General features: G+C 37.5%; 1 protein-coding gene across 1 annotated transcript; it reads right to left on the bottom strand.

Annotated features, from left to right (window-relative positions):
* Positions 1–6,302: 6,302 nt before the first annotated feature.
* OR2A25 (olfactory receptor family 2 subfamily A member 25) lies at positions 6,303–7,235 on the bottom strand. Its single transcript, XM_020289686.2, has one exon. It carries the CDS (start codon positions 7,233–7,235, stop codon positions 6,303–6,305), a length of 933 nt encoding a protein of 310 aa, XP_020145275.2.
* Between the last annotated feature and the right edge of the window lie 10,512 nt (positions 7,236–17,747).

The following is a 17,747-nucleotide window of genomic DNA, read 5'->3' as shown; positions in this document are numbered from 1 at the left end:
GTTATATGAAAATGCAAAAAAGGTCCAGAATAGCTTTGACAAGAAAAATGAGAAGCGCTTTATTGACTACCGAGCCTTACTGTAAAGCCATAGTAACTAAATAAATGTGGCAGTGGAACTAGGAAAAACAAATATACCAATGACACAGTGTGGTTAACTAAAAAATCCAGAAACACATCACACACTTTATCTGAGACAAAGGTGGCCCTGGTATTTTCAATAAATAAAATAAGGCCGGCTCAGCTAGCTATCCGTCTGGATGAACACTACGGTACGTCTCTGCCACACGCCATGCACGAAAATAAATTTCAGGTCGGTTTTAGATCTAAGCATGAAAGAGAAAAATAAAAACTTTCCACAACACAAATCTTAGAGTAGCAAAAATTTCTTAAACAAAATCCAAACAGATGAGATCATTTCATTACAATGTTACAAATACTGATAGGATTCTGTTTTCCTTTTTGCATTTTTAAAATGTAAGAACAAGGCATTATTTTTTTTAAACTGCTTCTCAAAAGTGACTTTAAATAAATGTAAAGACAGGAAGAATGCATTTAACTTTGTTTATTTTTCAAAAGCAAATGTTTTCACTGAGTATGTTGCCAAGTACATGTGAATCAGAGAAATTGCTTTCATGGTAGGGGCATTTCACTGTATTTCCACCAGCCAGAACCTTTCTCTCAAATTTATTAAGTGACAATGTAGTCAAGTTGTTGCACTCCAGGATCTGATAAAGGGTTTCCCTAGGATGAGGACAACCATCCCTGGAGAGTAAGTTTGGAACATCTATCAGGAGAAGCTTATTTGCCACCTGGGGGGGGGGGTGTTCATTGCAACCGGAAAACAAAACAAAACAAAATCTTTATCAAGTATCTATGGGACCTCTCCCCAGCAGAGAAACAAAGAAAAGGAGCCCTAATATTCCTCACTTTGCTGGCTGGAGGATACTTCTAGGATGCAGCAGAAGCAGATGATTCTCACTAGAAGAAGAAAGAAAGATGGTTCACAGGAAAAAAATCACATAATATCTTGAGCTTCACCTTCTTCATTTGTAAAAAGAAGCAGCAGAAATATAGATATGGCTCTTATGCCCCTTTCAGTCTGATATCATGAGCCAGGGACATCCACCCCCAGGAGCCACTTCCCCTAGGTGTGACCAGAAGGGGGCGGGACTAAGAGCAGTCTGAAACGGATCTTGTGTTTTGACACCGTAGGTATCAGAGGTCACTTGGAGACCCTGCACGGTGCCAGGAAGGGGTCTACATGAAGGTGTTTTTTTTTTTTCCTTTTTTTCCTGAAACCTGAAGATTTCTGCCAGCCTTCTGCCCTGCTTTTCTCCTCTAAACCATTAATCAGTGTATAAATAATAACTCATACAAAAGAAAATGCTATTTCTGGTATTTTCTTCAAGTTGCCCTTGAATGTAGAGGAAAACTCACAGAGATGGGGAAAGGTTGCATCTGAATCACCTGCTTCTGAAGCAAGTTCGGTGGTCAATGAGTCCCAGGTACACTTTCTTTCCTGAGGATTGGGACAGATCACGGGTGCTCCGGAGGATTCTAGATGTGAAGGTTTTATATTCTGGTCACTCAACACCAGCCCATTCCCAGGAGACATACCTGTGGAGTCCAGGGAGCAAAATGCAAAGTGTCTTCCCACCATTTTATGTCTTCCCTACAGAGCAGTATAATACTTCCGTCTCTGCTCTCAGCTGGCTGGCTTTGTCCTGTGTGTGTGTGTGTGTGTGTGTGTGTGTGTGTGTGTGTGTGTGTGTCTGTGTGTGTGTGTGTGTGTGTGTACACGTGTACACGCCTGCTCCTGCTCATGCAGAGAAGTGAGAATTCAGAAGCAATGGCAGGAGTGTTCCTGCTCAGGAGAATCTTGGCATGAAAACTTCACAGATATAAGTCATTCTATATAGATTATGCCACACAGCAAATCCCCAAGGATCTGGACAGACATTGTGCCTGTCTCCTCACCCCCATTTCAAAAAGTTTGAAATTTCCTGGCATAATAAATGTGCCTCCCATGGAGCTTGTTAAGGCAGTACCTCAAAGGACTATGTATTCTCTAGGGAGAGAACAATCTTGGTCTGCTGAAAACTGTTACTGTGAAATGAATTATCAAAAACTTCCATTGCAAATATATTTTTAAATTTGGAAGCTCATAGAGATTGAATCCTATTTCCTCAGTGCTTTCCTGCCTTCCTTCAATTTCAAGCTACTCCCTATTTGTCTCATATTTCAAACATATATTTCCCACCCCCTCCCCCACATTTACCTCATACATCCCATCTAAAATAAATTTTAGACCAAATTCCTTTTTTACCTCTCTATTTTAAGCAATTTGATGTTCTATTAAAATTACATGGCAAGTGACATGTCTGCCATTTGGACAACAGACTTGGAGAAAAATACACAGTCAGGATAACCAAGATCATTTTAAATTTATGATTATCTACCTCAATTGGACCCTTGTTTGAAGAGGATGATGCTAGGACAATCTCTTTAAAAAGTATATTTGAAGTACAATATGATATCCTTCTCATCAATCCCTACTTGTCATTTCCAAATTTTTCTTTTTGCTGTTTCTGATTTTAAAGAGAGATATTTTAAGAAATTTGTAATACAGGAAATGTTTTGGTTAGAAGGAAGAGTGTGGGGCAGCTCTCCTGGCCCCTGGCTGCCTTCCTATTTCCTGGAAGGGATTCAGATAAGGCCCCATGGCCCCAGTAGTGGTGGTGGATGCAGATGTAAGAAAAACTAAGGCCATAGCTTTCACAGGGAAACCCCATGGTGCAGGCGGAAGAGCCTCATACAAGGGCTTTGGGTGGTCCAACCAGGCCTGGGGCTCACAGCACCAGCAGGGGTAGGTTAGGGAGGGATGAGACACCAGGGGCAGAAACTGTATGTATTCAGCTTCTCATTGTATTTAATATTACCAATATCCAGCTCAGTGTGAGGCACATTGTAGGTAAGTAAGTGATAATAATAATAATTCTATAGGCAATCTGTCAGGAATTCAAGCCAAAGCAGATCCAAGTCTAGAATATTCATAATCCAGCATTTCCCTGAGTATGTACCTAACCAAAGTGATTATTTATGGCCTTCCCCAAATATGTTTACCATACCATCCACTGAATAATTATTTGCCTTAGCTGAAATTGTAGACAATTCAAAATCTGCCAGAAATAGAGTGGATAAATTGGGATATGTTTATACAATGTAATGCTGTAAAACAAGAAAATTAATAAGTTACAGCTACACACAACAACCTGGGCGAATCTCACAAACAATGAGTGAAAGAGGCAGATGAGAAAAGAACATACACTTTGTATGCATATTTTCTATTTATAAAGACGGAGAAAGTACAATACCAATGTACGCCGTTAGAAGTCAGGGTAATAGGTACGTGTGAGGAGGGAAGGTGCAGTAATCAGATGACATGATGACGGCTACCAGGAGGCCAGAAATGTTTTATTTCTCCTCCCAGGAAGTGGTTAGATGAGTGTGTTTACTTTGTGATCTTTGAGTGAGATGAACATATGAGTTGTGCATTTCTCTGTGCCTCTTTAATAAAAAAAACTTCCCTCTATTCATTCTTTATACCTAACCAACCACTAACTTATTCTCATTTTTTACCTTCTCATTTCCAGTTTAATCACTCCCACTTTATTCTCAAGTGCACTTCTCCAGTTCAACCTCTACCAACATTTCTCGCCTAAGCTAGTAACAGGAGCTTTTCGGCTGATTTCTCTGATACCAATCTGGTCACTTCAAGTCTTCACTCCACATAGCTCCGGGAGACCTTTCTAAATGAAGGTCTGATTACTTGGTCTTTTCATACTTATAACCACGCTTCGTATTTCATAGAGGATGTTTTTCGAGATAATTAGCCTGGAATGTAAGTTCCTCCGTGCTCTGTTTTCTCTTCAGCCTACTTCTCATCTGTCCTTGCCTTGTGCTTTATACCTGAAAACCCTGAGCTGTTTTGTTCCCCCCACCAACAGCTTACAGGCTGCTGAGCTCCTTCGGGTCTTTGCTTCTTCCACTCATTAGATGGAACCTCCCCTTCCTGCCACTCCACGTCTGTCAGCCCCGTATGGGGAACCTGTGCTTGTCCTTTAAGTTGGTCTCCTACTCCAGGAAGTCTTCCTCGCACCACCTCCTCTGGGCTAGCACCCTGTGCATATCTCACTTATTATATCGAATTGTGAATTTCCATTTATATATCTGTTTTATTCTCCCCACTAGATAGTGAGTAAAGTGTTAGCAGGAAATGTGTCTTATTCATCTTTTCATTTCCAGGACCTAGCATTGTCTGTGTGTGTATGTGAGAATATATACAAATTTTAGTAATTTTGAATGACATTTATCCATTCACTTTTTAAGTATTCATTATTTCTTTAGAAAAGATTCTAAAGGAAAGACTCTGTCGTTTAACTTCATAAATTGTTTGACATTCTGGCATTTTACACCAGATAAAAGGCTAAGATTTGCCATGTTCCTACTTCTTTTTAAAATGGGAGATATGGTTTTCCATTGTTTTATTTTTAAGTTGTCCACGTTCTTTAAAGAGATGATTAATGTATGTAGTAGATAATATCAATAAATACCATTTATTGTGCACTTATTATGAATCATAAATTCTGCTAAGCATTTTCAGGTAGCATCTTACCTTCACAGGAAACCTGTGAGCTTGGTATTAATGATCTCATTTTACATATAATAAATCTAAATTCCAAAAAATGTAAGTAAATTGCAAAAGTTTACATGTCAAGAAACTGGCAGAACTTTGAACCCAAAACACCTGCATTTTTAACCTTTTTTTGGTCACGGGTTCATGTCTATGTAAGGGAGGTCCTAACAAAAGAGATGCTTTCTGAGAGAAAAGCATCAAAATATCTTTTCCCAGAAAAATCTTATTTAAAAATATTTTTCTTTTTACACAGTTCAAGTCTTTAAAAGGCTTAAATTATACTTAATTTGAAGAGTCAAACACTAAAAGTGTCTTTATACATCCTTTCCCACTGCCTCTTCACGATAATTTTCTTCCACTTGATAATTAAGTAGAAGAGGTTCATGTTTGAGTAAAAATGTTATTCAGCTTCCTCCAAATATCTTAATTTAAAAACCAAATTATTCCTGTTCATTTCCAACTCTAGTATCATTGGTCCAGTAGCCATCCCAACAGTTACGTCCGTTCTAATTTGCCAGGATGGTCTCTCCAAGTTTTGATCTTTTTCCATAGGCGATATTTTACCAAACCAATAGAGAACACATATAGTTCTTCCAGGGACTCTCAGTTCCTTCCATTCTGCTCTCTTCCCCTCAGCTCTGCATCCCATGGATCTCCCCCTGGATTCCACAAACAGAGAAAAAAGGACAGAAAAAGCCCCCATCTGCCTATTATGTTTATTAGCGTGACATTTGCTGAAGGTTTCTAATTGTTGTAAGTTGCATCACAGTTTGTATTTTCAATTCTCGTTCACTTAAATCCATGGTTTATGCATTTCCTAATCTAAGTTGTTTAAGCCTTAGAAAACATCACTAACTATCGTAGGAATACATACAAATATTTTAGATGTAGACCTGTTTTTACAGAAGACACTTGCTGAATCAAAAATACTTAAATAACAACTATGTTATCAACCTCTTCTAACGCCTACATCTTAAATACTCTACAAATACTTGTCTTTTTTACTATAAAATTTTGCCTTCAAGTCCTGCTCACAGGACAAAATGATACAAGTTTATTTCCTCTTATTCAGAACATTTCACATAACAACATTACAAGTGTGTACACAGCTAGTATAAAGATATTTTTAGCCGAGTGCGGTGGCTCACACCTGTAATCCTAGCACTTTGGGAGGCCGAGACAGGAGGATTGCATGAGACTAGGAGTTTGTGACCAGCCTAAGCAACATAGCGAGATCACATCTTTACAAAAATTAGAAAAGTTAGCTGGGCATGGTGGCTCACACCTATAGTCCCAGCTTCTCAGTAGGCTGAGGAAGGAGGATTGCTTGAGCCCAGAAGTTTTGAGGCTGCAGTGAGCTATGATGATGCTACTCTACTCTAGCCCCCACAACAGAGTAAGACACTGGCTCAAAAAAAAATTTTTTTCATTAATTGCCACCTTCAATCCTAGGGAGAGAAAAGCAGAATGGGCCTTCATAGGAGGTAGTCACAGGAAGATTTCAAGAAGATGGAAAGGATACCCTAGGTATCCTGTGTAAGTATTGGATCAGATGACTACTCAGATCCCATCAAACCCAGTTATTTTATTATCTTGTAAGGCTTTCATGAAGTTCTCTCCTTTTCAAGCATCCTCATCAGAGCACCTTTGACTTCTTTGTTCCTCAGACTATAGATCAGGGGGTTGAGCATGGGATTGAATAGGCTGTGAAACAGCAGGAGATATTTCTTCTGCTCCTCAGGGTTCCCATCTTGGGGCCCAACATACATGATAATGGCTGTGCCATAAAAGAGTCCAACCACACAGAGGTGGGAGGAGCAGGTGGAGAAGGCTTTCTGGCGCCCCTGCCCTGACTGGATCTTTAGGATGGCACAGAGGATATGCATGTAAGATATCACAATTGAAGAGAAGGGTCCCACCAGCACGGATACTGCCCCCGCCAAGACCATGACCTCATTAATGTGGGTATCTGCACAGGCAAGTTTGAGAACAGCTATGATTTCACAGAAAAAGTGATTAACTTTCTGGGGTCCACAGAAGGGCAATGGTAGGAGTAACACTAGATGTACAAGGGCCAAGAGGACCCCTAAAATCCAGGAAGTCACTGCCAGAATGATGCAGACTCTCCAGGTCATGATAGCAGAATATCGGAGAGGGTGGCAGATGGCCACATACCGGTCATAGGACATCACCACCAGGAGAAGACATTCCGTGTGTGCAAAACTCAAAAAGAGAAAGGTCTGTGTCAAGCAGCCAGCGAAGGAGATGGGCTTGGTGGGGTCCAGGAGATTCACCAGCATCTGGGGCACAGTGTTGCAGGCATAGGCCATGTCCACGATGGCCAGGTGTGAGAGGAAGAAGTACATGGGGCTGTGCAGTCTGGAGTCCAGGGAGATGAATCCCAGGATGACCCCGTTCCCCAGCAGGGTGAGGACATAGAACAGGGAGAAGAGCCCAAAGAGAAGCATCTGAATCTTTGGGCCAAGTGGAAATCCCAGGAGAAGGAACTCTGTGATGGAAGTCTGATTTTCTCCCATTTCCCTGTGAAAGAGACAGTGGAGCTCACCAAGTCTGAATGTCTGAGGCAAGTGTTTAAAAAGTGCAACTATGTGTGTTATTGTTTGAGTGTTTCCTAAAGAAACACCTTCAATAATATTTTGATATCTTAGTCACTTACGAAGAAAACTATGCATAACAAATGAAGCAGAAGGAAATGTTGTCACCTATGATAAATTCAATGCTAGTATTATATTACAATATGCAGTGAATCTTATTTTATTTCTAAATCAACTTTCACCCCAGTTCTCAACATGTTGATACAATAAATTGCTCTGATAGCAGTGGACACTTTCCTCAGTTTGTGATGATTATATCAGATGTTCGCCCTGTTGTATTTCTACATTGCGGTGTACATGTATCCTCATGAGTGAATGTGTGCTGGTGTCTATATATCTACATATGAGCGTGGGAAGAAGGATGAGGAGCATGTCAATGATCCTTCTAGCAGATTTTCTCACAAATTTGTGGCTTTAATATATAAATTTTTCGTTAGACTTGTGATCTTTACTCATACTATAATCTTGAATCAAGTTGAGAGAACAGCAGCTTGCTACAACTTTGCATTTAAACAGAGACCTTTGTCTTTTGACTTTTGTACCCACAGATGGTCCACTGTTCATGTTGTTTCATTATCAGAATGTAGTTACCTGTCACCCCTCTTATACTCTACATGCACATTTATATTCCATATTTGTCTATATATATATATTTCTACTTATCTATACTTGGAACTTTCCAAAATTTTTGGTACATCCTACAGTAAGAAATGTCTACCAAGTACATACATACATGACTGTATGTATACTTGAATCCTTACTTGGTGTAATGCACTTGTTATTTTCTGTTTTATTCCATTTTAGTCTACTCTTTTTCATTAGTAAAAGTGCTGATTGAATTATTTTATGGTGGGTCATAGCCTGCAATTTAAAAACATACTCATCTACATCCAAGGCTAGAGTCAAGACTTAAACCATAGACTTGTGTTCATAGAATCTTTAATATATTTTATAGATTGTTAACTATAATGTAAAAATAAATATTACTTACAGTGAATCTTTATTCTTTTGTGGCTTCTTAAGTGTTTTAAAATCCTTCCATAAGAATGGGTATTGTGAGGTTTAAATCATGGTAACTTCCAAACCATTGCTTCTGGTTTTTGCCTATCTGACTCTTTAGCCTTTTGTAGTCCACAATCCATATGAATTTCACTAAAATAAGAATATCAGAAAAATCCATAATTCAGTTCCTATCAATGAATTCTCCATTGAAGTTTTCTGAAAAGCTAACATTTGAAAGGTTTCATAAGCAAAAGTGAGTAAACTTTTGCCTTGCTTCAAAGGAAGAGTCAGAATTCAAAGTAGAAATTATTGGAAGGTGGCATTATCTTAGCCCAAGAAATAACTTTATAATGATTGAAATCACTTCCTTGAAATCTGATTGTTTTATTAGGACCACATTTTGTGCCAGTGAATGATTTAAGTCATAGATTGATTAACCATCTATTCAAGATGGTATTCCTATGTCATGTGAGAAGAGGAACTAGAAGAATGCTGAGGTCCCTTCCAACTATAGGACTCAGGGGTCCCAACTGCCTGAAAAAGTGTTATCCGTTCTTACTTGAACTTTCTTGCAATATTTAGGGCCAATCAAGAGAGCCATGCTGTTTCTAAAATTTCATATGATAAGGCACACAACAAAGCAGAAGGACCAAGGGCGTCACCTTATCTTTCTCCTGCTCGAAGTAGCTAAAGCACAAAATATAAAATTCACAAGTATTAACCGAACATGTACTATGTCCTGCTACGTGTCTCAGCTGAGGGTATGTAAGACAGTTCTTGTTTGCTGGCACATTCAACCTGCTTGGATTGATAAGCTTGTTAAAAGGACTCACAAATATGATAATTCTCTTGTCTAAATAACTCAGAAAAAGGAATTTTACATTGAAAAGTAAAGGCTTCAGGACACTCTTCTTATGTAACATAAACTTATTTTGTAGCTGATTAGCTCCATTATTTTATGAACTCACTACTTAATTTTATGAGGCAATAGAAACTTTTATAAGGAAACCCCTCAAACAGCTATTTTACCTTACAATTTAAACAACACATTCAACACCAAATGCATCAAAGTAAATCATCCATATTAGGTGTATGGATTAAGTAGAAAACATTTAAATGATTCTAGTAGCTAAGTCTATAACAGCAGAAACTTGGCATTAACAGACAATAAGAATTATCTGCATTTTGAATTGTGATTTTTAATTACAGTTCATTTAAAATTGCATAATGAATAAAGATGGAATAATATAAGGAACTCACCGCAGACTTATAACTAAAAACAAGAAGACAAGCTGGATATGAGTTGAATAAAACTTGACTAATTAGTAAAATGCTTCTATAAATTAATGTTGAAACTCTTTCCTTCCAAGAAGTTCCTTGGAAGAAAAAGTGCACCAAGGAAGACTAGATTTTTCTCAGAAGAGATGGTTTTATTTTCTGCTTAGCTCAACCACCTCTCAATATGCTCTGAACCAAGACCCCTCATATACACTGCCAGCTGCTGCCTTCCAGAGAAAGGTTTTTTTTCTCTGTACTTGTCTCTGATTTTCCCTGGAAGGACATTCATCAAAAAAAAAAAAAAAAAAAAAAAAAATGATGATGATTTCTCACTGTCTATAGGGTCCATGATCAGAAGTTTAAAAAGCAGTGGAATGACTTTAGGACCCCTTCATATCTTATAGTTTCCCCAAGCTTGGATTTATTAAGATTTCAAGAACTCCAAAATTTCTCCACCTACTAACCCTCCAAAGAGAGTAACTGGTGTTTAGAGCAGGTGGAACCCATATCTTATTCTCATCCTCTCTAGTGCTGGCTGAGTTTTATGTTATATCTGACCTGAACATGTATCCTATATATAAATATATTTTTTCATCCAGGCTCCTCAAAGAATATAATTCACAAAGTAGGACCAGGTAGAAAGACCCATAGAAGCTTTGGGGAACATGTTAAGGAGTCAGGAAAGAGGATAAGGTATCCCAACAAGAGTTATTAAACCCTATTTATAGGATTTAACTGGAGCACAAACAAAAGAAGCAAAATTCTCACCAGGAAACAATCTCTATTCTTTAATTTCTAGTGTTTTGGAGCCCAGGGGAGAACAAGCAGATCCCTCTAGGTCTGTGACTACTATTATTTCTCTTTCTCCTGAAATAAAAATGAACCAACCCTGTTTCATAATTTCAGGGAATGCAGCTGAGACAACCTGATGGTGCCTTTGTGGTTTAAATTCCTCTTTTATTCCTTTATCTAAATCCATTCTCATGCTCAAATATAAAGGAGGCGGACTGTAATTTCCTAAATTAAAGTCATTTCAGTTTTCATACCAACCAATTAAGCTAGTAACAGACCAATTATTTTCTACCCTGGGAGAGCTCACCTGCAGTAGGTCCGAAGTGGGCTTTTCCCCATTAGACCTGTCTAGTAAGAGGCTTGTCAGTGACTAGAGTGCAGGTTGTGACCTCATGTACTAAAAAGATGCTGCGCTCTCATACTGATGCCCAAGGATAGCTGGTGTCTAGAGATGAACAGTCACTACTGCCTAGTATGTGTTCACGGTCTACTATGTTAAACATATAAACTCACTAATTACATTTCCTCCTTTTCTATGTCTAATTTTACTACTATAAAATTCTTCTATTTGCCTTATTATTTTTTCTTTGTATTTATTTTTTATTTCAGTACATTATGCGGGTACAAATGTTTAGGTTACATGTATAGTCTTTGCCCCACCCGAGTCAAAGCTTCAAGCGTGTCCATACCCAATGGTACACACTGCACCCAGTAGGTGTATATATACCCATCCCCTCCTCTCTCCTCCCACCTGCCTGATACCTGATGAATGTAACTACTACATGTGCACGTGTGTGTTGATCAGTTAATACAAATTTGATGGTGAGTATATGTGGCCCTTGCTTTTTTTTGCCTTAAATTCTATTTTACCATATAATGATATATTTTGTTTGATATTAACAATGCTGTATTTGATATGTTAATACTTTACTTAAAATGTTTGCATTTGTATTCATTTTTGAGATTAATTCAATAAATGACTTTTCTTCTATTGTCCTTTTCTAGTTTCGTCTGAATGGTATGATAGCTTTATAAAACAAACTGTAAGAGATAGCTCTTTTTCTATTCTCAAAAGTTTTCATATAATATGAAAATTAGCTCTTCCTTGACGATTGGTAAAATTTACCTTTAATATGACTTGGTGGTCTTTGGTTATAGAAAAATTCTGTTTTCGCTTTTTTTTTCTATCCAAGTACATCCATCAATAATTGTTCTATTGAATACCTAAGGAAGATAATTTTCATTAGGCTTTGTCTTTTTCTTGCAAGATAGTTTAACTGAGTGTGAAATTGTACAATAACAGTTGTCATCATTTTGAGTATTCTCTTCTGGCATTTGTGTTGCTGGGAGGAAGTCTGCTATTACTTTGTTATTCTTTTAGCTATTTTTTTTCTCTGAAGTATTTACTATTTTTCTGTTCTTCCTAAATGTTCTGTACTTTCATTATACTGTCTAGACTTGAATTTATTTTTATCCATGGGCTTGATATTGAGAGTTCTCTTTTGTTTTGAGTATTCATGTGTTCCTCAATCAGGAAAAAAAACAACAGTAATCTGTTAACTCATTTTCTCCTTTATTATATTCCTATAAGATAAATGGATATTTTATCTCAATTTATTAATATTGTCTATATGCCTATGTGGGTTTTATTCTACTCTCTTAAAAATGGTCTCTGTTGCATTTGGGGCAAATTACATACTTCCATTTCACAAATTTTTTCTTCTAATTGCTCGGTCTAGAAGTTATCCTGTTTGTTGATTTTTTTTTATTAATATTTCAGAAAATGCAGTCCTTATTTCAGGGGGTGTATGTTTTATTTCTAAGATTTATAATTGTTATTTTTTAGGATCCACTTGTTATTTTATAACCCTTTTTCTTCTTAATCTTTTGGCCATCTAAAATAGTTGCCATGCCTTTAAAAAATCTACTTATGTTTTTGAAACTTAAAACTATGAAGTACTTATCAGATTGTTCATTCTTGAAGGCACAAAATGGACATCATTAGAAGTGAATTTATTTTAGGTTGTTGATATTTTGGGATGTTTTTCTTGGCAGCTTCTAAAAATAGATTCAAAGGTCATTTTATAGACTTAGTTTTTTTTTTTTTCTCTCTCTCTCTCTCTCCTTCTCTCTGTCTCTCTCTTTCTCCCTCCCTCCCTCTTCTCTCATTTAGAGGATTAGGAGATTAGGAACTGTCTTGGCCTACCTCTTTGGGCTTCCTATCCATACCAGGATCTTACATCAATGATTTAGAATTATTTTTCTATAGTGATACTGAGTATATTGAAGCTCCTAGCACTAAGACAAGGTGGTTGGATTCCACATCTGGTTGCAATCCGGTGCCTGGGTGTTCTCAAGTCTTCAACCTGCAGTTCTCTGGAGGCTGTACAGCAGGCCACATATGACAGTGCACTTTTTGGCCTCCATTAGTAAGGAAATGGAGTCCCTCCTGCCCTCCTTCACATCCTACTTTCAAGGAAGGTGCTTGGCCTCAGTTTCCCATTATTACATGAAGTACTTCAATATCTTCAGTTCCCAAGAGCAGAGCTCTTTCCACTCAGGCCAGCTTCCAGACCTCTCAGAGGTCGGCATTTATGTTTTGTTTCTGGTCCACAGAGATGTTTATTTTGCCTTGGAAGCTGGTTTTATCATTTTCATTTCCACTGCTATGTATTTGAAGCAAAAGTTATTGAGCCACCATCCCTGGAGATCAGGCTAATATTTTAAAGTGTGAAACCACATATACCTGGAAATAAAGTTGTGATGGCAGTGTAGGAATTAAAGCAAGAGAACCACAGATATGGAGCTTATACAACTATTATTTTATACTTGAATGTTTGCTTTTGATGACTGCTTAATCCTTTGGAGAACAAGGCAGGATTGGAAAGATTGTGTTAGAGTTACCATTAAAAATCTTTAAACAGTTATAAGTTGGTTTAAAATAAGCTTAAACTGCCCCACAGTGAAAAATAAAATAAAGAAGCTTATTATAAAATCAAAATTTTTTCATATTGAAGAAACATCGGAAAGACTCTACTCCTAATGCCTGTTCATTGTATCCATATTTCACTCAATCTCTGTCTCTACTTATAGTAGGCTATACACCAATCCACAAAACCTCATTATTGGCTAACTTATAATTTTCAAAAATATTTTCCTATATTGATTTTAATGCTACCATTCTATAAACCTATTTATTGATTCTAGTTTTTCCCTTTGATGAAAGCAGTGAACAACCACTTTGCCTCTTCTTACAGGATGCTCTGTGGGACATATTGCATTACTTTTCTGTCTCTTCTAGGCTAAACATTTACAGTCATTTAAAAAATTATTCATGTCCATTCATTTATTTGTTCATTTAGATATTTCTTCTCTCTCTCTCTCTCTCTCTCTCTCTCTCTCTCTCTCTCTCTCTTCATTCTTTTAGAAGTAGAGTCTTGCTCTGTCATCCAGGCTGGAATATAGTAGTATGATCACAGCTCACTTCAACCTCAAACTCCTGGCCCCAAGGGATACTCTTGCCTTAGCCTCCCAAGTAGCTGAGACTACAGATATACATCCCCACACCTGGCTACTTTTCTATTTTTTGTAGAGATGGGGGTCTTCCTATGTTATTCAGGCTAGGCTCAAACTCCTGGACTCAGGGATCCTCCCACTTCAGCTTCCCAAGTAGCTGGGATTACAGGGGTGAGCCATCATGTCCAGCCTCTATTTCTTTTCTAATCTCACTAGCATCCCAACCAATAGTAAGGATAGGGAGACCAATACAAGAAGTAAGCCACTATGAGTGCTGAAATCTCAGCCAGTTAGCAAGGTACCGCAATGGTGAGTTTGTGTCTTTACATATAGACCCTGAAATTTCCTAGTGGAGTTATTGTAGGCACACAGTGGATGAGAATTCTTAGTGTGTGTGTGGGGGGGGGGGGTAGGAGTGAATGTAACAAAGGTAAGGACCAATAATTTTTGTATTTATTTCCTATCCTAGATGCTATCTCAAGAATACTTTTGGAATTGTAGCTGTGCATAGCAGGTAAAACTTTATACAGGATTTTTCTCATAGTTTTGTCTCCAAGCAGGAACAATGAAAACCATTGCATACCCACCCTCCTATGCACTGACCTTCAGCCTCCTTTGGTGGAGACCTTCCCCAATATTTCCAACCAAAGAAAAATAAAAACAAGCACAAAAATCTACAAACTCAAATCGCTGATATTTTTCAGAAATTACCATTGTTCAGTAAATATTATAATAATTTATGAATCATTAAAATAAAATTCGATTTTGTATTTCTGTAGATATTTAATCATGAATTTTACCAGCACTCAGTCTTACTATGAGATCATTTTCACTCTCATTATCCGTATATCTTTCTGATTAAAATAATCCCACATACATATCCCTTCAATTAAGATTCACATAAATTATATCATCTAGCATCCATTAAACTCAGAATCGAGAAGGATAAACTATTCTTAGAAGCAGAGCTATATATTTAGTCAGCTGTGGCACAATCGAGATGTGAATCCAAGATAGCTTTGGCCCGTGCTAGGCTCTTTTTTTCCCTTAGTCCTATGAGCCTGGAGCACTGATAAAGGAGCTCCATGGATCTGTATACGGGATATACAGGGAAGCTTCCTGGGAAAGCATCCATCACATCACAAAGGAAAAGAACACAGAGGGTTAAATGTGATGATATGAAGAAGACCAAAATTATAGGTAAGATGGGACATGAGAACAGCATGGTGTCTCCCATTCAGATCGCACCCTTTGGCGCAATGCCCTATGGCACCATGTGATTTTGCAGAAGAGCATGGAGAGGGAGTTGCTAGTAGGGAACGATTAGGCCACTGAAGTGAGGGTGTCTACTCTTACTGGGGATGCTAATGAGCATCCAAGGATATGCTGGCCAGAGGATGCATTCTTTCTCGTGTCAAGGATTGGGCTATAATAACATAAACTCTTTTTTTGTTCTGGACTCTGCCCCATCAGGTGGTTGCCGAGCCTAACCCATGTTGAGCTAAAATCCGTGATATTTGGGGAAGAAAGCTGATTTGAAGCAGTGTGGGTTTGCAATCAGTACAACCCATGTTTAACTTTCAACTTTGTCCTATTACTGGCTGTGTGGTGTAGGACAAGTTACTAAATTACTCTGAAATTTAGTTTCCTTATTTTTTAAATGGGGAAAATAATATCTACCTCATTGTGTTATTAGTGAAAGATAAATAGGGTAACATTCGTGAAGCACTCAGTAGAATTTCCAGTGTAAAGTAACACGTCTTTCTTCTACTTGCCCTTAGCCCTTTGAAAACTGAGTAATGTTGAAAGTATATAAAGAGGTCATAACACCAAAATATAATCTGTTTATTAAAATCCTAGAACTCAAATATTGAAACAATTAATAGATATATCTCATATACTCATGTATTTTCTGTAATTTATTTAAAAAAATATAGATATATTTCTATTGGAGCCACTGCTCAGATCTACCAAAGGACATTTCTTTATAATTCGTCTACACTAGCCTTGCTCTGCAGAAGCTATGTCTTTTTGGTCTATTCTTTCCCAAGCATTTTTGAATTGATATGGAATGAATGCCATCCCAATTTTTCTAATACACCCTAGGTGAAAAATTCTGAATCCAAATCAATGATTATTTTTTATGTGAGAGAAACCATTCTATATGTTTTCTTTTTCTTTTCCCTTTTAGTTTTAACCATAATATAAAGTCTACATACTTTAGAGAATATAATAATTTTCTAGGTATAGTTAGAAAGTTCTTTTTATATGAAAATATTGCCTGTGTGTTTTCTTTTCTCCCTTCAGAGTAGGACACACAATAATTTCACAGTGCTTGATAGTTAAATTTAGAGCCAGTATTTATTTCTTCATTCAAATTGTTCTCTTCAGAAGGGGCAGAGTAGGTTGATGGATTTCTGTGGGCTAGCAAAGTCTTCTTGCTGTGAAGATAAGAAGACTAAGATAATAGCTAGAGACAAAATGTTTTCCCCAGATGAACTGAGAGGTAGAATAGTTAACTATCCTTTTGAGAACTAAAAATCGTGTATTCAGAGAGAGGGGAGAAGGAAAAAGTTTCCCCTTTGCTGCTTTATTTCATGAAAGAAGAAAGACATGGAATGATAATGATGTATGAGAGAACTAGGATGAAAAAATATATCTACAGACGTCAGATAATATAATATCATCCTATGTCATACACTTGAATGGCACACAATACCAGGTGAGAGAGGAAGAGGAGAGGATGCAAAAGACACCATAGTCACTGTATTAAATCACATTATCATACTGTGCTGATCATTTGGGTCCCAAACTCATGTTAAAATAAAACAAATTACTCTTCCATATCATTCTGACCACTTGGTTCCAGGAAAAGTGATTTATGTCACCTAGAGTAGGTGCTCTTTGGAATTTTTTTGAGATTCCCAAAAATCTTTGTCAGATTTGCTATGCTATTGGTTCTAAGTGGCAGTCTGCAATGTTACAGCAAGCCATCAGTTTCCGTAGATGCTTTCTTCCTTTGCAATGTTTTCATACTTTTCTAATATTTTATGTAATCACCGTAACGATGAATTGCCACTTATACCCAGCTTTGCAACCCAAATCCTGGAAAATGTAATTCTCCCAAATAACTTTCTCTCATATTTATTCTAAATTCAAATTCCTTCCAATATCTTTCTAATTAAATGGTGCAGAATTAAATGAAAGGAAACAAAAATCCTGACATTTCTCTGCCTTTCAAACTAAAAAAAGAATATCATAAAATTAAAATTTGGTTTTTACAGAAATGGATGATTTAGGCTCATTCAGATGAATTTCCAGTACTAATGTCAACAGCCTCAGACTTGAAGTTCCAGACCAGGCATTGGCTCTACTCTTAGTCTTGTTATAATACATTCCCAGTAGCGGCTGCTTAGCCAAGGTGAGTGTTTATTCTATTTTGTCAGAGATGTTCTTGTAGCAGCATATGTTGTGGGATTATTATTAAATAGCATAGACATAGGACAATAAGGGAGATGGAAATCACAAGGGAATTTAACAGAAAATTTGAGAGAACTGAGCTTCAAAGGAACAGAAGCCAGACCCTAGGTTGTGGTGGGAACTGGCAAGAGGGGTCCGTGGCTCTGCTCACATGCGCTGCCCTTCACCGCGTGGCTCTTCTCTCTATGCCTTTCTGTGGATGCTTTGTGGTCTGCACAGAATCCCACGTGCAGAGACAGGATCTGACCAATATATATTCCTGATATCAGAAATCTAAGAGATAAGACTTTAAGGTATTTACATTGCCATTCCCACAAACTTCATAGAGAGAAAACCTTCTACCCTCAAGACTCTCCCTGGCCTCCT

The sequence above is a fragment of the Microcebus murinus genome, chromosome 9 (genome assembly GCF_040939455.1).
Source record: "Microcebus murinus isolate Inina chromosome 9, M.murinus_Inina_mat1.0, whole genome shotgun sequence".
Taxonomy (NCBI): domain Eukaryota; kingdom Metazoa; phylum Chordata; class Mammalia; order Primates; family Cheirogaleidae; genus Microcebus; species Microcebus murinus.
This window is presented reverse-complemented; position numbering and strand designations above follow the sequence as displayed.

Coding starts and splice junctions, on each gene's coding strand:
- OR2A25 (XM_020289686.2), bottom strand. CDS start 7,235: ATGGGAGAAAATCAGACTTCCATCACAGAGTTCCTTCTCCTGGGATTT.